At 51.0% G+C, this 24473-nt stretch overlaps 1 protein-coding gene and 1 long non-coding RNA gene across 10 annotated transcripts in view; one reads left to right on the top strand and one right to left on the bottom strand.

Annotated features, from left to right (window-relative positions):
• Nucleotides 1-19226, top strand: part of PHACTR1 (phosphatase and actin regulator 1) — a 539914-nt gene extending 520688 nt beyond the window's left edge. For 8 of the 9 annotated variants that reach the window (XM_060308258.1, XM_060308257.1, XM_060308254.1 and 5 more), the window contains 5 exons: nucleotides 1676-1731; nucleotides 6639-6700; nucleotides 11232-11372; nucleotides 15141-15217; nucleotides 16038-19226. In XM_060308258.1, the coding sequence (XP_060164241.1) occupies nucleotides 1676-1731; nucleotides 6639-6700; nucleotides 11232-11372; nucleotides 15141-15217; nucleotides 16038-16053 (352 nt within the window). In that variant the 3' untranslated portion in view covers nucleotides 16054-19226. Of the gene's footprint in view, nucleotides 1-1675; nucleotides 1740-6638; nucleotides 6701-11231; nucleotides 11373-15140; nucleotides 15218-16037 lie in introns of those variants that run through there. The other variant, XM_060308262.1, reaches the window with a different exon arrangement.
• Nucleotides 13423-23918, bottom strand: LOC132598138 (uncharacterized). The gene is made up of 4 exons (XR_009565883.1): nucleotides 21845-23918; nucleotides 21401-21490; nucleotides 20136-20299; nucleotides 13423-15663 (listed from the first exon to the last, which is right to left on the bottom strand). It is a non-coding gene; the product is annotated as an uncharacterized lncRNA (long non-coding RNA).
• Nucleotides 23919-24473: the final 555 nt, after the last annotated feature.

Genomic DNA, 24473 nt, shown 5'->3' with positions numbered 1-24473 from the left:
TATAACAAAGTGAATCAGCTATACATATACATATACCCCCATACCTCCTCCCTCTTGCGTCTTCCACCTTCCCTATCCCACCCCTCTAGGTGGTCACAAAGCACTGAGCTGATCTCCCTGTGCCATGTGGCTGCTTCCCACTATCTATTTTACATCTGGTAGTATATATATGTCCATGCCACTCTCACTTCGTCCCAGCTTACCCTTCTCCCTCCCCATGTCCTCAAGTCCATTCTCTATGTCTGCGTCTTTATTCCCGTCCTGCCCCTAGGTTCTTCATGACCTTTTTTTTTTTTAAGATTCCATATATATGTGTTAGCATACGGTATTTGTTTTTCTCTTTCTGACTTACTTCACTCTGTATGACAGACTCTAGGTCCATCCACCTCACTACAAATAACTCAATTTCATTCTTTTTTATGGCTGAGTAATATTCTATTGTATGTATGTGCCACATCTTCTTTATCCATTCATCTGTCTATGGACACTTAGATCCTCTGCCCATTTCTTTCTTTTTTTTTTTTTTTTTGTGTTACGCGGGCCTCTCACCGCTGCGGCCTCTCCCATCGCGGAGCACAGGCTCCGGACGCGCAGGCCCAGCGGCCATGGCTCACGGGCCCAGCCGCTCCGTGGCATGCAGGATCCTCCCGGACCAGGGCACGAACCCATGTCCCCTGCACCGACAGGCGGACTCCCAACCACTGCGCCACCAGGGAAGCCCCTCTGCCCATTTCTTAATCGGGTTGTTTGCTTTTTGTTATTGTTGAGTTGTATTAGCACTTTATATACCTTGTATTTTAACCCCTTATCAGATATGTGGTTTGCAATTATCTTCTTCCATCTGTAGGTTACCTTTTTGTTTTGATGATAATTTCCTTGGCTGTGCAGAAGCTTTTTAGTATGATGTAGTCACACTTGTTTTTGCTCATTTCCCTTGCCTTTGGAGTCAGATCCGTCAAAGCATCTCTAAGAACGTGTAGTCTCCTCTTCGGTGCCCTTCCCATTCTCTGGCAACTTCTGCCCCTACCTGGTGCCGCCCATTGTCTGCCCCCGGCCCCTGCTGTTGCACCATAGCAAGTTCACATCCTGGCTGTGATGTTTCACTTGTTGTGGCTAAATTACGTGCCGGCACCAAGTGTCATTTCTGTTCCTGTTCATTTGCCACCTTGTGTCTAATAAGGCTCTGGTGGCGATGGGTGGGGACCAAAAGAGCAGCTATTGTTCTCTGCAGACAGACGTGCTCTCTCCCGTCTCCATGGGGCCGTGAGCCTCTTTGTGTTCTGAGTCTGCACAAACATGGCAAGAGGCAAGCTCTAGCCTCGGGGCCGGGGGGAGAAAAGCAGAGGCCATGCTCCCGAAGTTGGGAGGCCACACGAAAGAAAGGGACTTCTGTGAGAAGAGTCCATGCGCCTGGAGGCCCGGAGGAGCAGGGCTGGGGAGGGGCCGATGGAGGGAGGGGGTTCGGCTCCACGTGACATCACGTCGGTGCCTTTCCTGGGGTTGAAAACGAGGAACTCAGGAGGCATTGGTGGTGAGCGCCAGTCTTTCAGGGCACAGGATGGAACAGGGCCTCCAGCCGCTGACCCTGCCCCATGTATCTGCGACGGCCGGGAAGATTAACGACCCAAGGAGGCTATGATATGGTCCAAAAACTTTTCCTGGATTTCTTCCGCAGGCGACTGAGCCAGAGGCCAACTGCAGAGGAGTTGGAGCAGAGGAACATTTTGAAACGTAAGTGACCGAGCCCGTGGCGAGCGCTGCTGTTTCGTGGTGGCTTTGGTTATTGTTTGATGGCAGGCCACAGGGTTTCTCCTGTGTGGTGGTGTGGAAACGATCGAAACCCTCTCTGGTGGTGGAGGCTTCGCCCTTGTGTGTTCGAACATCTGAGAGAGCATCCCCACAGAGCAGGCAAATTCGAATGCACTTGGTTCGCGAGGACCTCAGGGTCTGCAAGAACCTGCCCTTTAGCGAGCTGCCAAGTCAGAGAAGCTGAAAGGTTTGAGTGAGAGAACTTACTAGTAAGTGAGAGTTGGGGTCACCTTTAAAGCCAGACTGGCTGAAAAACTGCAAATATGATACGGATGGCTAAAATAGGGCAAGTAGCCATTTGAAAACGAAGACCAGAAAGTGTGACTTTCCACTGCAGCCAGCTGCTGGGGATAAAATCCCCCCTCCCTCTGAGCATTAAACCTAAAGTCTAAGAGAGCATTTCCAAGGGGAAATCCTTCCTGGCCTCCTCTCAGGCCTCCTCCAACTGGCCGCTGGTATAGCTGCCCAGGCTGTCATTGAAGAAAACTCGCTGTCACTGTGTCTGTGGACAGAAAAGGCCGACGAGCCTCTTGTTTGGTTCAGGACACAGAGATATTTGCCTAAGTACAGAGAGTCCATGTGGTGCTTAAAATACCTATTTTTAAAATGCTGAAAGAAACCAAGCATCTCATGGGCACCAGCCAGTATGCCTCAATTTAGGGGGAGATATGCAGCAATTAAAAACTAAAACCTCTCCGCTTCATCATGCTACACTCTCACCGACACTGCCCTCTAGATGGTCAACAGATATTTTTAGTTTAATTTCAGACCCTTTCTCCCCACACGTCTATCCCTTTCTGATTTGCTCCAGAAAAGAGAAATACATGCTACGCAGAGTTTTACAGAACTTCTGTGCTATGCACGCGCACGCACGCACGCACGCACGCACACACCCACGCCCCGGTCGCGTGAGGCCCCTGCGTGAGTAGCTGGGAATTTCCACTTCGACCAAACGAAAGTGTTCCTGATTTTGCTTTTCTCGCCTTGCTCGTGTGGCCTTGCGACTGGGTCCGCGCCCAATGGTTTGCTGTTGAATGTCACGGGCGAGGGCTGTGATGGGGGGGCCGGTGTCGTGACCCACAGCACCCTTGCCCCAGGGCACCCACCTGCGTGCCCTGTGCCTCCACCGTCATCCTGCCGCGCTGCTCCGGCTTCGGCCACGCCCTCGCCTCGCGGTGGCTGTTCCTTTCAGCCTTGACCTTCCTCAGTCCTGAGGCCACCTCCCCCATTTCCCAGATCTCTAGGAAGTTGTACGTATGATTACATTCTTCGTAACGAAGGGGGTGCCTTTAAAAGTTTCTAAGTTTACTTTGCCGTGAAACAGAATTCGAATGCTTTCAGATGATTTTCCTGGTTGGGGAAGCATTTGGCCGGCGTGTCTCCCTTTCTGCCCCAACTTGATAGCTGATCCATTATAAATTGTCTGCCTTAGAGAGAAAGAAAAATAAAAAGGTGTCCGTTTGTTCCTAAAGCCAGAAATCTGGTGAACGGGCTTTCTTCTTCTCCTTTTAAACGTCTCCCCCAGATGTGCCTCACACGCATCTGTGGTCCTGCCGAAGGAATCTCTGTACAACTTTCTTACAGGGCCACACGGTACCTGGGGTCCCCAGCCTAACTCCTAAATGTGAAGGAGCTAAAAACATCTGTGGAATTGTTCATGTTTCAGAAGACAGCACTTCTCTCGGCGAGGACACAGGTTTTGGAAAGAGAAGGCAGAGAATCCCCAGCTCACCTGCTTCCCAAAGGCACCAGCTTCCACGCCTCGTCTGCCCAGATCCATGGGAGGCGGTGGGCAGGCCCCTCAAGTTAGGTTTTTCTCACCCTCCAGAAAGACACTCGGGTCTTAGAGACAGTTACTTGCGTCCAGTGAGCCTGGGGGCTCAGGTTCAGGGGAGCCAGGGGCTTACAAGTTGTTCCCACAGTTCCCTTTCGTTGTTGCCTCTTGCGTGTTTGTCCGTTTGAGCAGTTGCAAATTGAAGGATCACTTGACCACATTCAAACAGGGTCATCATGTCACAGTTTCAGAACTTTCTGGAAAGGAGCTTATTTTTCCTGTCGGTATTTTTTTTTTTTCCTCCTGCGTTCTGAAATTTTGTTTTCCGAAATAGCTTTTTCTTTCTCTTTTTAAAATCTTGTGTGATTGTTAAACAAGAAATGTTTCGTGGTATCAGAAGACAACCCTCAAACAGTGTATTCTGAGAATTATCATCTGGGCTGTAAGTCAAGGGATGAACCACATCTCTAAGTGTGCAGGAGAGAGGCCCAGAGCGGTGGCTTTGCTGGGCGGTGGAGCTTTGCAAGCCGGGTCTGACTCCCATCCCAGGCTGCCCGGCCCTGTGGGCAGTACTGGCTCCACTGGGCAGCCAGTGAGACCCTGGGCACATCTGAGCACACAGTGCACTCTCTGATGGTGGCAGCAGGCCGTGACCTCGAGGGCTTTTCCTAGTCTCCCTTCCCACTTGCCCAGTGGGGCTGTCTTGGTCCCCGCTGCCTGAGAATTCATGACCCTGGGTTTGTAAATGGCTTTGAACTAAAGGTATAGATTCCGTAGGTGGTAGCTTGGGGCCCCTAGCCCTGAGAGGGACCTCAGGAACACCTGTAGGCGATGAGGGCTCGGTGCTCTGGGCAGGATGTCGACCTTCACGGCTCGGGAGGGGGCCTGTAGGAGGAGGCAGCTCCGAGTGGAGTCTGAGGCCAGTAACCAGTGAGGAGGAGAGGGCTGGCCCTGAGCAAAATGGGATGGGCGGAGGCAGCGTAGCCAAGCAAGAAAAGGAGCTGGACTGTTTGTCTGTTAGCCACGGAGTGTGTGGCCAGCCGCTCAACCCCCCGGACCTTCCTATCCTCATTTCCAGACCACGAGCAGTGGCCTAGGCGGTCTCGTGGGCCCCCCTGGCCCTGACATGGCTGCAAGTCTGTACATTCCAACCCAGTGCCCTCGAGCTGCCCCCCGGCCGCTCACCATCCACTCTAGACCTTTCCTTTCGTCCTCCCTCCCACCTGCAAATGCAGCTCTTGGGGGCTTCCCTTCTCCTGCGGCTGGCAGTCTGCCTCCCAGTTTCTCTCTGATACATTAGTTCATACTAAGATAGTGATGGCTGACTAGTTGAACAGGCTTCTATCCAAGAGAAATTCTCATTTTTAAAAGGAACCCTGGGGCGGGGTGGGGGGAGGAGGACCTTTCAATTCAAAGGAAGGAGCTCTCGCGTGGGGTTTGGGGCAGCGGGGACCCCTGGGGACTTTGGCCCACAGCAGGATGTGGCCATTTCTGGAGCTGCCCTGGTCCAAGATCCTGGTCACCACAGGCAGTCACACTGGCCAAACCGTGCCCCCGGGGGTATCGCTCAAGGACGTGAGTTGTGCTCTGAGCCACCGCCGTTCCTTCTGGCGGGAGGTGTTGCCACCTGCGGTGTGAGTTAGCTGAGGCTGTGGTTGCTGCCATCAGGCTGGCAGGAGGGGCGAGGGCACCCCCCTTCTAGGCACAAGGGGGTCCCTGTTTTAAAGCCCTGTCCTGAGACCACTCAAGGGTGAGTGCGCACTGCGTGGCAAGTTAATGGAGTTATGGAACCATAATTTCCAACGGTGACTTCAAAATGAGGGAACAAGGGCCCTTTTGATGCAGCCGGTGCAAAATCAAGTGGCAGTGGTGGTCTCTCTCTGATGCCACCCTCAGTTCAGTAGACAGGAAGCAGAGGCATGGGAGCCAGGCTGACGTTCGTGATTTTTCTTCAAATTAGACAGTATTATGCTGTGATCCGTGCTTCCATCGCAAGGCCTGGGAGGAAAGTGAGGTACCCAAGGTCACTGCGTTACTTAGATACTCCCGCGTTCTGTGTCCTCCGAATCTCTGCTCCCTTCGGCGCTTTACACACCTGATGCTAGGTCACCCCACATGTTGAGCTGAGAAGGTTTAAGCTCTGGGGTCTGCTCTCCTAAGACGCTCCTTAGAAGTCTAAATGTAGGCAGTTGTATCCCACACTGTGGCCTCACACGTGCTCTGTGGACTTCTTGGAAGAGTCAAAGAATTCATGGAATCAGGGCTTGTGAAAGGTGGGCATTTTGAAATTCCAGCCTTGCGTTTGGCATCAGCCGTGCCTCGTTTTGTTTCTGTGGCAGGTGGCAGGCGCCCCCGCGGGGCCTGGCTTCTGTTCCATCCACGCAGGGCACCGGGCACCAGGGCCACATCACAGCGAGTCCCCTTCGGTTGCTGTGAGGCTTGAGGCAGAGCTGCGTGAGGCCCAGGTCTTGTCCAAAGAAGGGAGCCTTACCTCTCCCCGGATGCCTGTGTCACTGCAGACAGTACCCCACTCTTTCAGGACCTACCTCCTTGCCTCGTAGCCCCTCTTCTTGGCCCAGCGTTTCGGCCTGCAGACTTGAAACCCCGTGTGACGTAAAACAAAATAAGGTCAACCCACTCACCACCCATTTGAAACAGTACAGGCAGTTTGGAAAGTGTCCCCACAAGCAGAAAGGGTGGCCAGGGTAGGGGATGGGAACTCTCTCCTCCTTTTCAAACTGAGCTGCTTGGGGCTTCCCTGGTGGCGCAGTGGTTGAGAGTCCGCCTGCCGATGCAGGGGATGCGGGGTTCGTGCCCCAGTATGGGAGGATCCCACATGCCGCGGAGCGGCTGGGCCCGTGAGCCATGGCCGCTGAGCCTGCGCGTCCGGAGCCTGTGCTCCGCAACGGGAGAGGCCACAACAGTGAGAGGCCCGCGTACCGCAAAAAAAAAAAAAAAAAAAAAAAACTGAGCTGCTTGGCCTAGAACCTGCAGAGCTTGCACCTTTGTGCGACACTGCTACCAAAATCTAAAGCGTCTTAAATGTTTCTTTCAGCTCGGAATGAACAAGAGGAACAAGAGGAGAAACGGGAGATCAAGAGGAGATTAACTCGGAAGGTGAGACGATTCTCCATGCTGAGCTGGGGCGGGACAGGGGGCCACCCTCCCCTGCTGTGCCCTGTGTTGGCCTTGCAGCTGCCTGGCCCATTGGAAGTGACATTAATGGTTCCATTCCTCGGGTGTCAGGGCATGCAGCTCTCTGGACTCTCTAGGACCTCTCCAGGGGCCAGTGGTCCACTCAGCTTCATGACCCTCAGTCCTTTTGGCTGGTGACACTGGCCTACCCCCAAGCAACTTGATGTCAGGTGCATTCTATCTGCAGGTACAGTGAATATTTTGTTTTTAAAAATTCACCGTAACCCCATGAGGCAACTGGAAATTCATTATCAAAATCACAAGTTCAAATGTATCAGTTATTTGCTATGACCCTGGGAAAGTGCGAGTTTTCCTTGTCTCCGCTGGTACTCTTCCTGACCTGTTACCTAAGAACTATTTGAGTTTATTATGCTAAATCCGATTTGAATTAATGAGTTAGGAAAATGCCAAAAGTATTGATAACTCTAATGAAGATGTTTGAAAAGCACTTAGATAAAAGTCAGAAAGCTAGAATTTTTATATGTTTTTAACCCCCAAAGTAGATGGCTTGGCAATGTCATGGAGACCCAAGTGGATCTAATTCTACAAGTGGCCTCTTTGATAATAAACTCTTATTTGAGGCTCCTCTTTGATAATAAACTCTTATTTGAGGCTACTCTTGGAGGATGTTGACAGCTTTAATTAATGACACAGAAGGTGTACTACTATATTCTGTCTGACTAAAGTGTTTTTCATCAGCCTCCTACAGTGACCATCTTGAGAGAAAGATACTCAAAGCTTAGAGACAGTTAAGAGACCCATTAAAATTAATTCTCTAAAGGTTTGTTCATGGATTTTTCTCCCTAGAAATATTATGCAAAGGAAGAAATTCAGAGATCCTGAAATATCGTACCAATTATCAAGGTGATGATTTGTGTTTCTCAACACGCTCTTGCCCTTAGAGCATCCCAAACATACGGTGACAAGCCAGACACCATCCCAATTAAAGGGAGTAGGATAAGCAAGGGCCTGACAAGCCGCTGACGGGCTGGTGTCCCCTGGTGGGAAACTCGAACAAGAGCTAAGGGCCCTCACTTCATCCAGGTGCCCTCACTCCAGTCAAGGTCTGACTCTTAACATCCTTAAGACCACCCAGCCTTTGGACGCAGGGCATCCCTTTTCCTGAGACTGAGTAGTGAGGGGGACCGGGGGAGATGCATTATTCTAAGTGTGTCTTTGAAATGATGAGGTTATCAAGGGGAGACTGGTGATGGCCGCTCATTTCTGATAGAGAAAGGTCTAGACATTCAGAAAAAATGTTTAATCAGATTTTCATAAAGTTCATTGGACTTGATTGCTGGGACCCCAAAATTCTCCTAAACTGTAGGGTTTCTTGCTAAAAACTAGTAATAGGGAAAGATCTGGACATGCACCTAATTCTCATCTCTTTAAAAAGAGCATTCGATTTTGCAAGGGAAAGCTTGACTAATTGCATAGTTTGGCAGGACGGGGCGAGAGAAGAGGGTCTCCTCCCACACCCATCTGCCCCGGGAGGGGTAATACTAGGGGTGGGGTTTCTGCAGGTCCTCAAGTCTATCGATAAATGCCTCTTCCTCCCCCTGGTTACCTCTCTTTCCTTCTCCCAGGAAAACTGCCTTGTAATTTCAGCATTTGCCTCCCCTGGGACTGGCTTGGGGAATTAGAAATAATGAGCCTGAGTGAAGGGATAAACTGTTTATGGGGGAGAGACCAGAAGCAGCGTTCACATCTGGTTTTGTGAACAGAGATGTGGAACGTGCCAGCAGGTAGGGAATCCATATCGCCTCCTGGCTCTGGGCACGTTCTGTTCCTCGGGAGCCTGTATCACACCAAGACCAGAAGCCAGTGGTGGGGGATGCTTTGCACTTACCCTCAGCCCGAGGATTTCCTCAGTATCGTTCTATTTAAGACACTGAGAAAAATAAAACACAGTAGCAGATGCTGAGAGCCACAGACCAGGCATTTTCTTCAGCCAAATTGAAACTAACCTAAAATTTCCATGCTTTATCTTGGGATAAATGCCTGCTTCCCACTTCCAAAAACTCGCTAGCTGGCTGGCTGGCTGGATGAATGGGAAGAAGTATTGGAGGGAGGATGGCTGGAAGGGAGGAAGGAATGGAGGGAAGGAAGGGAAGAAATGTACCTGGGTCAGGTTGTGTTAATAGTGGAATTGGGGTCTCAGCGTACCCTTTTGTTGAGTAATTGGTTGCAAACGATATTATTGCTGCCATAGATGGAAACATAACGCTACCCACCTCTGCACCCCACCCCTTCTTCCAGCCCAGCATCCGCAGAAAACCAACTTTGGCTGCAAAGATAATTTCCTTAGTGTCCAGGCAAGGAAGTTGGGTGCACGCACCCCAAGGGCTAGAGCCATCCAGGAGCCAAAGGCACCTCTCCTGAGCCCCGTGTGGCCAGGGGTGTGAGCCCTGGCTCACAGCAGAGTCCGGGCAGTGGTTCTCCCGGCAGGAGAACTCGGCGTCCTCCTCACTCACTCCCTGGTGGCACTGGGGCCCGGTCTCTTACTGATCTGGAGAGGGTCGTGTCCAATCCCCACCAGACTCAGGCATGAAGAAGAGCCCCTCACCTTCAGAGCCAGCCTCTAGGTTTATGTTCACTCCAGACTCTACATAGACAGGCTATTAATAGAATCTACATCATGACTGTGAGAAACTGAAATTAGAAATTCCGACTTTAACAACCTTTCTCCTGTCATGGCGTACTGAGAAAATAGTACTGTTTGTCTAACACCCCAGGGCGAGCTAGTAAGTCCTTAGAAACACAAACTGGGGCTTGGAGTAGAAGTCTTCATGCCTTGTGGTATTACGGTAAATGCCTACGTACTCTAATGACAGTACAGAGCGCCCTGCACTCACATCTTGGAGTCAGGATAGGCCACCAGTTTTGTTTACAGCACCCCTAACCATAGAGCGTGGGAGACCTCTGGTTTCCTGTGACGGGTCACAGCTGATGCCAAAATGCCCTGTCCCGGGAAAACCAGGGCCACCTCGGGACAGACTGCAGCCACTCTGAGTGGGGGAGCTACACAGCGTCTAGACAGGTGACCAGTGCCACAGCCCAGTAGGCCTCTGAGCCCCAGGTTTTTCCTCCCTTGGCCAAGGGGGACCCGCAGGCTGCTTTGGTCCTGTCCGGAGCCTCGCAGTAGCTGTCACCGTTCTGCTCGGCACCAGCCAGGCAGTCATCTAACGATGCTCTTCCATCGTAGGCCGGTTGGTAGCAAGCTGGGACACTCTGGCACCAGCCAAGGTGTATGGCAGCTGCGTGATACACAGTCAAAACAGCCGGGGTGGTTTGGATTCACTTGCGTGTGTTTGTTTTGTAGGCCTTTGTGGTAAGATTCTATTTGACTGGATCTTCTGTGAATAGAATTAAATACAGTCTAGGGCTTAGAGAAAAATTGCTTTTAACTAACATTGGTTGAACATGAATTGACAGCATCCTAAAGAGAGAGCAACTGTGTTGCTCCAGAAGAAATAAATCTGGTGACAGGAAGAGATAATAGAAATGTCAGCCTTATGTTGTTAAAGTACAAAGGAAGGATGCTAGCGGGTAACACTGGGAGATGGTTGAATAATTCACTTGTTTCCTTCCTTCACCACAGACCTATCCAAAGAGCCCGTCTGAGTCTTCTTTGGCATCAACGCGGGCTAGCTCTGCCTTTGTGGACTCGCCTTTCATTTGAGCTGTTGAGGGGTAGGGTCTCCCTGACTTCATAAATCAACATACCCTCATTCCTGCACACCCCGGAGTTTGCATACCGTTTGCACATACACTTTCTTTGTGTCTAAGACACATACACAGAAAGTATTACAAACCCATCTTGCAGAGAGCACTAAGTTTAACACACAGATGTGGATTCACAAATCGAGAATATAAAACTGTTGTGTGTTGGGCTTCCCTGGTGGCGCAGTGGTTGAGAGTCCGCCTGCCGATGCAGGGGACGTGGGTTCGTGCCCCGGTCCGGGAAGATCCCATATGCTGCGGAGCAGCTGGGCCCGTGAGCCATGGCCGCTGAGCCTGCGCATCCGGAGCCTGTGCTCCGCAACGATAGAGGCCACAACAGTGAGAGGCCCGTGTATCGAAAAAAAAAAAAAAAAAAACTGTTGTGTAAGATTTCTGTCCCCTGATGGGAAAGGTAGGACAGACGTGGGAAGACCCACAGCCATGCACAGACACCCCGCGTGTACAGACCGGGACGCTGCAGTGTTATTAAGAGACAGCCTGGCTGGCTGGCTGAATAGGCCTGGAGGCAGCTCATGAGTTAGTAAACTCCTTCACAGAGTCCTGGAGAAGTCCAGGAATCAGGAGCCCTGTGTCCCCTGGGCCCTGCCCCTCACGTGTGTGTGATGCGTCAGCTGCCTCTCTGGACCTCGTCTTCCCACCTATAAATTCACGGATGGACCAAGTGATCTAAACGTCATAGGCTGACCACATCCATCTCTCCGTCCCGCAGCTCAGCCAGAGGCCCACAGTGGAAGAGCTGAGAGAACGGAAGATCCTCATCCGCTTCAGCGATTACGTGGAGGTGGCCGACGCTCAGGACTATGACCGCAGGGCCGACAAGCCCTGGACCCGCCTCACCGCTGCCGACAAAGTAAGAGGGGCGGGGAGGGGGCGGGGCCACACGGCCAGCCGGGTGCTGGGTCTCCAGCTTGCCGCCCGGAGACTGCGTGGAGCCTGCGCGCAGAGCCAGGGTGCCGGTGCCTGGGTCGGTACTGGGGGCTGAGTGGCTGCCGGGCAGGCTGCGGTGCTGCTCCCAGCACCTTTCCCCAAGGGCTCCAGACAGCGTGCAGAGAGGGCGCTGAGCTGGTCCTCCCCTGCTCTGGAGAAGGCTCAAGACAGATGCCTTTCATCCATACACGTATCTAAGGGGACCTCTGCTTGGGGATCCTTTGTGATTCTTATCCAGGCACCATGAGGAACTGGAGGGTAAGGGCCTTTAAAAAAAAAAGTGTAAGACAATAACGCGGTACAGTGTGCAAGTGACAATAAGGGGACTCGGGTACACTGGGGACCTTCTCCTAGAGTCCTGCCTTTGCCCCATCCCTTCCCGGGGCAGGTGGCTTCCTCACAGGCCATGCAGGAGGTCCCCCGGAGCCTGGCCTCTGGCTGGAGTGTGAGCCCAGGGAAGCCGCTGCACTTGGGAGGCGGGGAGGGGGAGGGAACTGACGCGGCCAGAGGCACCTCCCAGAAACCGTCCCCCTCCCCCTGCCCCGCCCGGGGCAGGCCAGCCCCCAGGTCCTGACGAGTGGAAACCTCACCTCTCCCCTCTATAGGAATCATGGTGAGCAGCCCCAAGAACCGGCACCCCTCACCTCGGGCAGCAGACAGGCCCCTCCGTCCCACCCCAGGCAGTTGTGTCACATAGATGTGACCTCGCTCTGTTGTTCACACTCTCACTGCAGCGTGCTTGCTGACCAAGGCTGAGGGAACTGGCAAACGTCAAGGGAAGGTACCAGCTAGAATCCTAAGCAGCTGTGAGGGAGCCTATCCAGTTCCTCCGGGGCTGCTGGGAAGCAGTGCCCACACCTCCCACCCCCGCAGCCAGGCACTTTAACCGAGTGCCTTCCTAACTTGGGAGGAGCCATTCTGATCCTATGTAAAGACTTTTCCAGGGGGTGGTGGGGGGATGAATTGGGCGATTGTCAATTCATACCTGTCAACAGGTATGAATTGCCAGGTATACACTGACAGGTGTATACACTGATGTGTATAAAACTGATGACTACTAAGAACCTGCTGTATAAAAAAAATTTTAAAAACGAAAACAAAAACAAATACAGGTCAGGAGAGAGGTGAGACAGGCACTCACTCTACACTAAAACTAGTAATTGTAAGACAAAGATAAATTTTTGGAGAGTAGAGCAATGTATTTTTTTGTTTGGGATATTTACCAATTGCTGGTATAGTCTTCTGGTCCCATATCAAGGGCTACATCTGGAGGACTCAGACCATAGCGTTCCTTCCATGGCATAGAAGACATTCCCATTGGTCTCTCTTAGACCATGTGGTTTTACTGCCTTAAGGAAGAGGAGCTTCCTTGGAAGGAACGAAGAGGGAAGCCCCCAGCCAAGAAGCGGGAACGTCAAGTCAGCTCCTTCCTGCCTGGGGGATAGTGGGAAGGAAAAAAAGAAAAGGAAGCTTATGGAAGTACCTTGTCAGGGTTCTTAAGCTCCTGTCTTCAGTCACATTTTTGAGGCAGAATTGTGAGAGTAAGAGTGAGATGATACGGTTGAAATTTCCAGAAAGGAATAGATAAACTGGAGGACAGCCACACCAGCAGCAAGTGTGGTACCACGTCCACTTTGTCCCAAGTATTAGCATTGCTCTGGTAGACGGAATTGGCTAGGCCAGTGGGCCTGAGGTGGTGGCCCTCGTTGCTAACGGTTTGATAAGGAGATAAAAACGCTTTGAGGACTAGCGGACCAGCAGCCTCAGAAGTAGATTGCCTGGACTTCAGCCGTAGGTGAGGACATGAAACGATGATTGTGCTGGAGCATAGCGCTCTGGGATCAGGCTGGATAGAGAATACAAAGTACTGAACACAGTGCTTGGCACACAGTGCATGTTAATGATCACAGTAACAAGAATACGGTCAACTATCGTGTGACCATTAAAATGTTTACAAATAAGTTTATCTTAGGAAGAAACACTTGTGTTATTACATTTTTATTGGAAGAGTACAGAGTGTGTATCTTTAATATAAAATACGCACAAAGAGGACTGTAAAGAGAAATACCATAGTATTTAGAGTTACGAGTCTTCCAAAATGTAGCTACCTGCTTTACTGTTGACTGACAGCGCTGCTGTGATGAAAATGCTGCTATGAACATTCTTTTTCCATGTCTTTTCATTCACGAGTGCACACGTTTCTGCTGAGGTTGAATCTAGAAGCAGAATATGTGTGTCCTGCAGTGTGGAGAGGGTTCACTGCTTTAGTAGTAATGCCAAAGAGTGTCCCAAAGTGATTGTATGAATTTACACGCTCACCAGCAGCTTATGAGAGTTCTCATCGTTGCCTATTTCGGTGAACACGTGGTATCATCTTAGCCCTTTTGGGTGGGTGTGTAGTGGTTTCTCAGGACGGTTAGTTGCATTTCCCTGTTTTCTGATGAGCTCAAGCCCCTTTGCATATGTTGACTGGCCTTTTGTGAATGTCTGTTCAAGTCCCTTGCCCATTTTCTCACGCATTACTTTTATAATCATAAAAATTCTCACATACACAAAAACAAGAAGTATTAAATTGCTTTCTGCCTTGCCCTTAATCTTACGCATTACTTTCATAATCATAAAAATTCTCACATACACAAAAACAAGAAGTATTAAATTGCTTTCTGCCTTGCCCTTAATCTTACTTATACAAGCAGTCTGACTGAGGGGTGGCATCTTAACTGGCTCTCCAAAAATGGACGACCAACTTGAAGTAGAAATTGTTTTATCTGTTCCTTTCTAGAGATGCCTATCATTTTATAAATTATTATTTATGCACTTATGTCTTCTGTTAGACTGTCAACTCTCAAACAGTGGCAACTTTTCTGATTCCTCTTTGCATAATACACCTAGCACAGTACAACTGCACACAATAGAAGTTTTTTGGATGAATGGAAAAAAAAGACTTTTCCATCCTCAGACTCTCCGTGCCCTGATTATCTTCCCATCAAAGCACGTATCAACCTTAGAAAGAGCTATGGGAATGGGCCCACGTTTAAATTTTCAGCCCCGAGGAAGAGGTAAGGTTTTCTCCAACCCCAGACGTTCTTTTGCTCCAGTCCTCCTTCCGCCTTCTCGGTGGCCCCAGACGATGGCCACATCTGTGACTGTGAGGACGAGGTCATTCAGGTTTATCTCATGCGTGTTTGAGGTTATTCAAAACACATTCCATACCCTCCATGGTGAAATATATCACCTCAGAGTCAACAGACTTGTAAAGGAGCCAAGGCTTCATGAGTCAAAGGGAAAGGGGGCAGCTGGCCGTCACCCCTTCGTTTGGTTGGGGAATTTCACACACCTCCTCTAGAAGTATCCATCCCGAGGTGTCGCTGTGCCTCTGATGAGCTTAGATTCACCAAAGAAAGATATGTGCACTCAGGACCCAGGAGTGTGGGCCAGGTGGAAGGGCCCTCGCGCTGCCCAGGTGGAACAGCTCTGGGCAGGATCCCAAATCGGAGTGCTCGCAACTTAGATTTAGGGGGACGGGACTCTGCACAGGCTCTAAAGGAGACCTCAGGTGATTTTGTTTCTCCCGGTGGAAGAATCCGTTTTATGCACGTGTATGGCTTTGTCGAAGAAAGAAAGCTTAGGAATAAAAGAAGGTGAGCTGCTTTCCATCCTCTGCACTCTCATGGGCTTCTCTTCCTTGCAGGCTGCCATTCGGAAGGAGCTCAATGAATTTAAAAGCACTGAAATGGAAGTTCACGAATTGAGTAGACATTTAACAAGGTTAGTATCAAGTGGGTTTTTTTTCCCCTCCAATTATAACATTTACCCGCAAACTGAGCTATCCTAGCTGCTTCTGGAGGACAAGTGGTGAGGTGGGTGCAGTGAGGGGAGAAGATAAAAGAAAGAGCTACGTGGGGATCCACGTGTTCCACTGTGGTTTCTCAAAGTAAGGGAAGGAGCAGGAAAGGCCCAGGCTGAACGCAGCCTTCTCAAAGCCTAGTTTTTAACTCATTCAAACTGAAGATCTGCTAAATGCCAGACCACCAACATGGTGGGTAGTTATGAGAACATAAGCTGAGGAGAAAAGATCACTTGCCAATGTACAGCCAGTCAGCGGAGACCAAACTAGGATAAAGTACCGAATCCACATGGGACTTGGGAAGCGGGATCACGCCTGATTCCATGTCGTTCTCCCAGACAGTCGTGTGTGATGCTACCTGGGGAAACTGAAGCACAGAGAGATAGGAGGGGCTTATACAAGGTCACAGGGCTAGTCAGCGACGGAGCCGCTGACTGAGTTCTTCTGACCCTCTCCTTGGGCGAACATCTGGAGAAACAGTGCCTGACTCGGAGACGCGAGGCTGGGGTCCCCACCTTGCTGCTGAGTCCTTGCCTGGGCTGAGGGCCCCGGGAGCTCCAGGCTAAACTTCTCCAAAACCAGAGGTGAACTCGGTGGGCCTACAGTTCTTGAGGGGTCCTGTGGAGATTTAAGCCTCCCTGTGGCTGTCAGAAACAAGGAATTCGAGGACGGAGATCTGGAGTGTCCAATCCGACACCTTTCACAGCCCCCGGGTCTTGATTGAATTATTTGTTTTCCTAGGTTTCACCGACCTTAACAGTCGAATTCCTCTTGAGTGCTATGCTGTCTTCAAAACATAAGTTTATAAGAACCATAAGTGCTGGTATTTATTCACTTCCCCATTACGATGTAAATCTTCTGAACGACCTTTTTTTAAAAGAAGAAAAGGAAAAGGAAACACAAGCAGGATGGCGATGGTTACGGCTCCGTGGTCAGAGGTGCTGGTGCCACTGCTGATAAGGGACTGTGCCCTGCCCCGGGCAGGGCCGAGGACACCGGAGACTTTCCAGCACTAGGAGAAGCCCTGGGCCTCTCCGGCCAGGCTGGCAGGTACCACGTTTGTTCAGGCTCCGGCGAGCCTTAGGCGACAGACACTTTGGAGGCAGAGTCCAAGGAAAGCCGAGGCGGTGGATCTGGCCTGGGATGACTGTGCAAAGCGGGCGAGCCGGCTGGCCTTCTAGACTTGGCCAGATACACTGGCTCCAGGTGTGCCATGTGGTTTGGGGGGCCCTGAGGCGGCGGCTGCTGAGGGAGCAGCGTCCTCCTCTCCCTCCAGCTATCACCCAGGCCGTGAACTGAAGGGAGAGCCCTTTTCTGGGGGAGCCTGGGGCTGACAGTGCGTGCTCCAGGCCTGGAAGGCTGGCACGAGCACCTGTCCTGTCCCCTCAGGCTGAGCCGGGCTGCCTTCCAGGAAGCTCTGGTTTAGAAGGGGAAAGTTGTCAGTAGCAAAGCCCGGTGTCACGGGTGATCTTACGCATACCAACAGCCACGGGCGGCGTGGTGGGATCACACGTGTGAGCATGAGCCCCCTTTTGAGGGCATAAAGGCTGGGGTGACAAACTGCTTGGCCCATGTTCTTCATTTTCTCTGCGTGCCCCAGGGCTGGTGACCGGGTGGCTTGGCTGTTAATGGCCCTTGAGTCGAGGACCGATGCCTGCAGGCCAGAAACCATTCCTGAAAGGCTGAATTTCCAGCCGCTGGTGGACTGGTCCTCCAGAACCACCTGAGGGCCTTCCAGGCTTGCTTTGCACTGAAGAGTCTGTGCAGAAGCCCCAGCGCTGGGCACACGCCAGCCATACCTGCTGTGCTGGACCTTCCATGCCTGCTTCTCCGGGGAGCAGCCTTCCTCTCCCCCTTGATGCTGGTGAGGGTGACTGGAGATGTATCTCTGACCACCCTCCTCTCTCGGGACCACAGGAAAGCAGCGGTGACAGGGTAGGTGAGGGTAGGATGTGCAGTGGAGGAGGGGCCTCTCCAAACCCTGACTGCGCTCTGAAGGAGGCCGCTTGAGCTGCTTCCGGTTTCCTTCCTGATGGAGCCTGTAGGGCCCTCAGCCGTGCAGCTCTGCCTGGCGTCCTGCCGTGATCCTGTAGGTCCTACCAGCTCTCCCAGTGACGGCTTGCTCCCCGCCACAGAGGCCCAGGCTTTAGAAAGATGCCAAGCTTGGGCTTCACAAAAAAAGAGTTAACTGGTCCCCACCCCAAAACGCGTGGGATCAATTTACTTTTGGGCCCCACAGCCATGGGTGAGGCCAGTTCCTTTTCCGCTGGCGCTCACGGCCCCTGTGGCCGGCATCACCGTGCACTTGGCAGGGAGCTTGGGGCAGCGTTCCAGGCAGTGCCCGCCGGCTCGTGCCAAGCTGGTGCACGCTTTCCTCGCAGCGCCTGGCGCCCAGCCCCGGGAGGACGTGTCACCCCATCCTTTTTTCTCTGCATGGTGAATCCGCATAGCTACGGCCGTGGGTGGGGTGACTGATTCAGGGAAGATGCGGCCAGGGCTGTAGCGTGGCTGTAAATGGCGTCTTCCCGAAAGGCTTACTGACCTTTGAAAGTGCAGGTGGCACGCCGAGGGACGTGGGGCTCTGCCGTGTACCTCCTCCGCGGTGGGCGCGTCTTCCAGGCTGAGGTGCCCGCCGGGCCAGGATCTGAGTCTGGGCTTCCTGTGGCTCGCGGTGGCCTGGAGCGACAGTCAGCCTGCCCCTGGCCCAGGAGCGAGTCCTAAGGGACCTCACTCCGCTGCCTGGACGCCTCGCAGAGGCCAGTGGCTTCTCTGCTGGCCTTGGTTCCGGGCCTTTCAGATTCCCCGGGAACACGATGCCTAAATCGAGTTCCCCGCAGCTAGCCAGCGGTCCCGGGTTCCCGCCCAAAGTGCCCTACGGTTGTAGCCACTTTGTGCGTGGAAGAAACTGAACGCAGTTTCCACTTCTCCTCCTGCAGGGCAGCCTTGTCCCGAAGTAACTCCCTGCAAGTGGAAGGGTGCCCCTCCCGTGTCACCACCCGCGAGCTGGGCTCTTCCAAGCCCGCTGTAAGCAGCTCAGCAACTTCCGTAGGTCACAGGATGAGCCCTCTGCTGTCTTTCCTTCCTTGAAATCTTGAGGTCTTTATAGAAATCTATCCAAATTTCCTTTTTGCCACATTGTTATGACAATTGAAAAATGTGTTTCTTTCTTTCCAAGATGACGATTCCATATTAAGGGGGAAAGAGAAGATGGGCTGGCTGGTTTACAAAGCATCCCTTTTCTGGAAAAGCTGCAGTTAGAGCCTTTTTCATTTGCATTAGCATCAGAAGAAAAACGTTGAGATTTCTCAAAACGTTCCCCTCTCGAAATCAAATCGCCCAAAGTCCCCACCCCATCCATGACGGAAGAGACGGCCATCAGCCTACTTACTGTTTCGAAATTGTTGATATTTTCCTCCCCAAAGGCCCTCAAAGCTCTGTAAAACTTTAGCCTTTATGTCAGATTAGAGAAACCAAACGACGTGACGGTTGATGTGATGAAAACCTCCGAGCTTATTTTTCTCCTGCTTATCAACGTGTATTTATATTTGCCGAATGAAAATCATGGTGTGTGCTTCGGTGAATGGAATTTCAGGCTCTCCCTGTGCACAGCCAGTGGGCGAAGGTCACCTTAAACAACTTTTTCTTCCCAGTTGTCTGTTGATCCCCAAACCGGTTGCTTTTTTCCAGTTGCTTCCCGGGTGTCTGTACATAGTTTGTCTTTGTATCAGAGCACTCTCCTGTGTTCTGCTGTAACAGCCACCGGCTGTATGAGGAAGACAGTGTGAATAGAACACAAATTAAACTGGATCTCTATGGCCTAGGTTTTGTACATACAGAAACTGCATGGTATTTAAATTATTGTTTGTCTCTAATGATGTATGCAGTTTCTTTAAAAACAAACCAAAAAAAAAAAGTCTTAAAAACAAATCATTTCCTTGACTCCTGTGTTGTTTTATCGACCACCAGCAGGAACCACCTAAAATTCTTGGTTTGGCGGGGGTAGGGGTCGGGGGAAGGGGTAGGTCAGCGCATCGGCACAACAGCAAGTTATGAGGACACAGAACCAGCTCATGTTATTTGGTGTTATCGGTGAAGGAAGGACTGTTGGACACAAATAACTTTCTAGATGAGTCCTAGCGTACCAAAGTTTTTTTCTTCCAAACTTCTAAAGAATATCTAAATGTATTTACCAACTTTCTGTCCTTTAGTAACCTGGGAATGATGAATATAAGTTACTGCCCCGAGGGAAGGCCCCAGGCAGCTTTGTTCTTTGAGTACTTACGTCTGCCCCCTTTCTTGAGCAACCTGAGAATTTGGTTTATAGGACAAAGACCTTCTCCGCTCAACCTTTTGGTCCTGTCTTGTCTTTTTGAAGGTTTTAGGGGAAGCAAGAAGGGCTGCAGTGCTTGCTGGCTGCGTTTTAGGTGGTGGGATTGTTGATAATATGCCCTTGGTCTGGTAACCTAGGAAGGTGGCTCTGGGAAAGAGGACCTGGCACAGCGCCGTTCCCCTGCGCCACTGCCAGGAAGCACCTGGGCGTCCTTTCAAAGCGCAGATGCTGACTCCGAGGTCTAGGTGGGCCTGGGATTCTGCATTTCCAACTAGCTCCCGGGCCATGCTGATGGCCCTGGTCCAGGAATCACACTTATGAGCAGCAAGGGCGTGGGAGATCAATCCAATGGGGACCACCTTCCCTGTGCCTGGGAATCACCAGCCTCAGAAGATCGGCGTGACCACTCCTTGTAACAAGCGGGGTGCACTGTTTTCTTTGCTGAGCAGCAGCGGCAAAGCCCTATTGGGGGTCCGTGTGACTGCATCACAGTCTGCGCAAGCTCTCACCTGTGCAGGAAGAGGGACGCCAAGCTGGCGGGGCCACAGCAGAGAGCGGCAGCAAGCGGTTTACAGAAAGGATTGCAGGTTGCAGGCTAAGAGCTTCTCCATCATTCTGCCGTCTCCTCACTCCAGAATTCTCTGACCTTAAGTCAGAACTTGACTGCAGCTGCCTAGGGGAGTGAAAGGACTAGAATAAGAACAGCTCCAACAGGCTCTGGCCTGCAACACAGAAGGAAACTGGCCATCATCCTAAGAGAAAGCTCTTTACGAAGAAGGTCATGGCTACACGTTCTCAACAGGTAGAGGACCTGGTGTGTCCACCCTTGGATCATCGTATGACGAAGTGGTGGCCCTGCCACGACATCTAACTGGACAATTTTGGCCAAGTCACTTAATTTCTCTGGGCATCAGTGTCCTCCTCTGGAAAGTGGGGACACTGAACTAGGTGTCCTGTAGTGTCCTTTAGGACATCAGCTTTCTAAGATTTGGGTTTATCTGAATTTTTCAAACACTAAACTTAGTCTTTAGCAAAGAGTAAGCTTTGGGTAAGTCCTGCTGGGGAAGGCTCTCGGAGAACAGCTTGGATGCCACACCTGCCACCCCTCCCTGCCTTGGGCTGGCCTCCTGGAGGGCTGCTTGGCACTGGGACCTGCGCTGTCTCACGTGTCTTCGTGGGGGCTTGTCCCAAAGCTGCTGTCAACCCGATTATGCCGTCCCGCCTCCCCCTTCCTCTGGGCAAAGCATCCTGGAGGGGCTTGTAGGCTTGAGCAGTGATGCCTAAGAAACGGCCCACTGTCCCCTACAGTGCCCCCAAGTTCAAGGGCACCTCAGATGTGGGTACTTACCCCTGATTATTAATGCAAAGGACGAGTTTGATGCTGGGAACGTTTCCTGGCTGGCTCCACGGGGCCTAAGTGCTGTCCTGGCCTCAGATGACTCCATGTCTACAGCTACCACTCAGATCCACCCTGAGCTCCTGACCCAGGTGTCCAAATGTCACAGAGCAGCAGTGTGGGTCAAATCGATGCCCTGGGCTCAAATTCTGGCTCTTCCACCCCTTACTAGCTGTGCAGCTTTGGACAAGTTACTTAATCTCACTGTGCCTCGGCTTCCTCATCTGTAAAATGGGAATAATGGCACCTGTTTCTAGCCTGGCAGGATTAAATATGCGTAAGGTGCTCAGCACAGGGTCTGACACAGAGTTAGGCCTCACTACATGTTAGCTCTTGAGGACTTGGCCGAATGGCAGAGCGGGAAGACGCTGAGCTCACCTCCTCTCGTGGGCACAACAAAATTACAACTGTTTGCAGAGCCACTGCTGATGAGAGAGACTGGAATCCAGCAGAAAAGATCTTCTACCACTAAAGATATAAAGAAAGAACCACAAAAAGACGGTTAGGAGGGGCAGGGGCAGGTTTAGCCAAGACCCACACCCCAGGGTGGGCAGCCCACAGAAGGAAGGATACTTATAATGGCAGAGGTTCTCCCCGAGAAGTGAGGGGTCCAAGCCCTACATCAGGCTTCCCACCCTGGGAGTCCTGCACCAGGAAGACAAGCCCCCAGAACGTTTGGCTTTGAAGGCCAGCACGCTGACTTTGAGGAGAGCCAGGGGGCCATGGGAAATAGACTCCAATTGTAAAGGGTGCTCACAGAATCCCACACGTCAGGACCCAGGGAAGAAGCGGTAATTTGAAAGCAGCCTGAGTCAGACCCACCTGCTGATCTTGGAGAGCCTTCCAGAAAGGCAGGAGGCAACTGGAACTCACACTGGGGTCACAGACACTGTGGCAGCCATTTTGGGGAGCTTGTCTACCAGGAGAACACCAGAGCTGGCAAGCACCATTTTGGAATCCTCTCTAGCTTCTTAGCTGCTCTGCCAGTCAGCCTGTCAGGAATAGCACTGGGACACCTCAGGCCACGCAACTAACAGCGTGGGGATACAGACCCACCCACCAGCAGGGCTGCTGCCTTAGGACCCCCTAAGCCCACAGCTGCCCAGGGACACAGCCCTGTCCAGAGGGCCCAAGAACTAACCCCATACACAGTGTGCCAACACTAGCCCTGGGACCCACCCACCAGTGGACCAGCACCAGCTCCAGGACCCCCAATCCCTGCAGCCGGACACCAGGATCCAGCTCTGCCCACCAGACTGCCAACACTAACCCCAGGACCAGCCCCACACACCAGGACCCCCTGGGGCATGGCCCTGCCCACCAGCAGGTCAACACTAGATCTGGGAACCCCAGTCCCCACCCCCAGAACGCAGCTCTGCCCACCAGTGGGCCAGCCCTAGCCCCAGGACACTCTGAGATTCCACAGCCAACTGTCTCAGGACCCAGCCCTACCAACCAGCAGCCTGGCAACGAACTGGACCAGGGGCCAGCCGTACCTACTAGACTGCCAGCAGCAGTCAGCTGACCACAACAGGAGAACCCAGGCAGCCCACATAGGGGGCACCCCTACAGCATACATACAGCTCTGCTGACCAGAGGTGAGTGCACTGCTGGGATGCACAGGACGTCTCCTACAAAAGGCCACTTTTCCAGGGTCAGAAAATGTAACCAACCTACCAGATACATAGAAATAAAAACAGCAAATTAGGCAAAATGAGGAAACAGAGGAATGTGTTACAAGTGAAGGAACAAGATAAAACCACAGAAGAAGTGAAATGGAGACAGACAGTCTAGCCAATAAAGGTTCAAGGTAATGATCACAAGGACGATCAAACAGCTCGGGAGAAGAACGGATGAATACAGATACAGAAGTTAGAAGTTTCGAACAAAGAGTCAGAAAATACAGAGAAGAGCCAAACAGATGAATACAATAACTGAACCTAAAAATACAGTAGAAGGAATCAACAGCAGATTAAACGATAGAGAGGAACAAATTAGTGACCCACAAGACAATAGTGGAAATCACCGAGGTGGAACAGAAAAAAAGAGTAAAAAGAAACGAGGACAATTTCAGAGACCTCTGGGACAACATCAAGCATGCTAACATTTGCATTATAGGACTCCCAGAAGGAGGGGGGAGAGAGAGAGAGAAAGGGGCGGAGAACATATCTGAAGACATAGTAGCTAAAAACTTGCTTAACTTGGGAAAGGAAATAGACGTCCACCTTCAAGAAGCACAGGACCAAACCAAAGAGGATCATACCAAGACACATTGTGATTAAAATGGTAAAAATTAAAAATAAAGAGAATATTAAAAGGAAAATGAAACAACTTATGTACCAGGGAACTCCCATAAGGCTATCAGCTGACTTTTCAGCAGAAACTCTGCATGCCAGAAGGGAGTGGCATAATATATTTAAAAGGATGAAAGGGAAAAAACCTATAATGAAGAGCACTCTACCCAGCAAGGCTTTCATTCAGATTTGATGTAGAGATCAAAAGTTACACAGACAAGCAGGGCTTCCCTGGTGGCACAGTGGTTGAGAGTCCGCCTGCCAATGCAGGGGACACAGGTTCGTGCCCTGGTCCGGGAAGATCCCACATGCCGTGGTGCGGCTGGGCCCGTGAGCCATGGCTGCTGAGCCTGTGCGTCCAGAGCCTGTGCTCCACCACGGGAGAGGCCACAACAGCGAGAGGCCCGCGTACCGCCAAAAAAAAAAAAAAGTTACACAGACAAGCAAAAGATAAAAAGAGTTCAGCAAAAGATAAAAAGAGTTCAGCACCACCAAACCAACTTTACAAGAAATGTTAAGGGACTTCTCTAAGCGAAAAAGAAAAAGCCACAACTAGAAACATGAAAATTATGAATGGTAAAAGCTGATTGGTAAAGGCAGTACAGTAAAGGTAGTGAATCAACCACATGTAAAGCTAGTAGGAAGGTTAAAAGACAAAAGTAGTAAAATCATCTATATCTGTGATAAGTAGTTAGGGGGATACAAAAAGTTGTAAAATATGATGCCAAAAAAAAGTAAGTGTGGGAGGAGGGGAGTAAAAATGCAGGGTTGTTAAAATGTATTTGAAATTAAGAGATCAGCAATGTAATTACATATATACATATAGATTGCTATATATAAACCACATGGTAACCACAAACCAAAAATCTATAATAGATACACACAAAAGAGACAGGAATCCAAACATAACACTATAGGTAGTCATCAAATCACAAGGGAAGAGAATAAAACAAAAAAGAACTACAAGAACAGCCCCAAAACAATTAAGAGAACGGCAATAAGTACATACCTATCAATAATTACTTTTAACTGTAAATGGATTAAATGCTCCAATTAAAAGACAGAGTGTTTCAATGGACACAAAAACAATACCTGTATATATGCTGCCTACAGAGACTGACTTCAGATCTAAAGACACACAGACTGAAAGTGAGGGG

This window comes from Globicephala melas, chromosome 11 (assembly GCF_963455315.2).
Source record: "Globicephala melas chromosome 11, mGloMel1.2, whole genome shotgun sequence".
Taxonomy (NCBI): domain Eukaryota; kingdom Metazoa; phylum Chordata; class Mammalia; order Artiodactyla; family Delphinidae; genus Globicephala; species Globicephala melas.
Note: the sequence above shows the minus strand (reverse complement) of the source record. Positions and strands in the feature narration are given on the sequence as shown.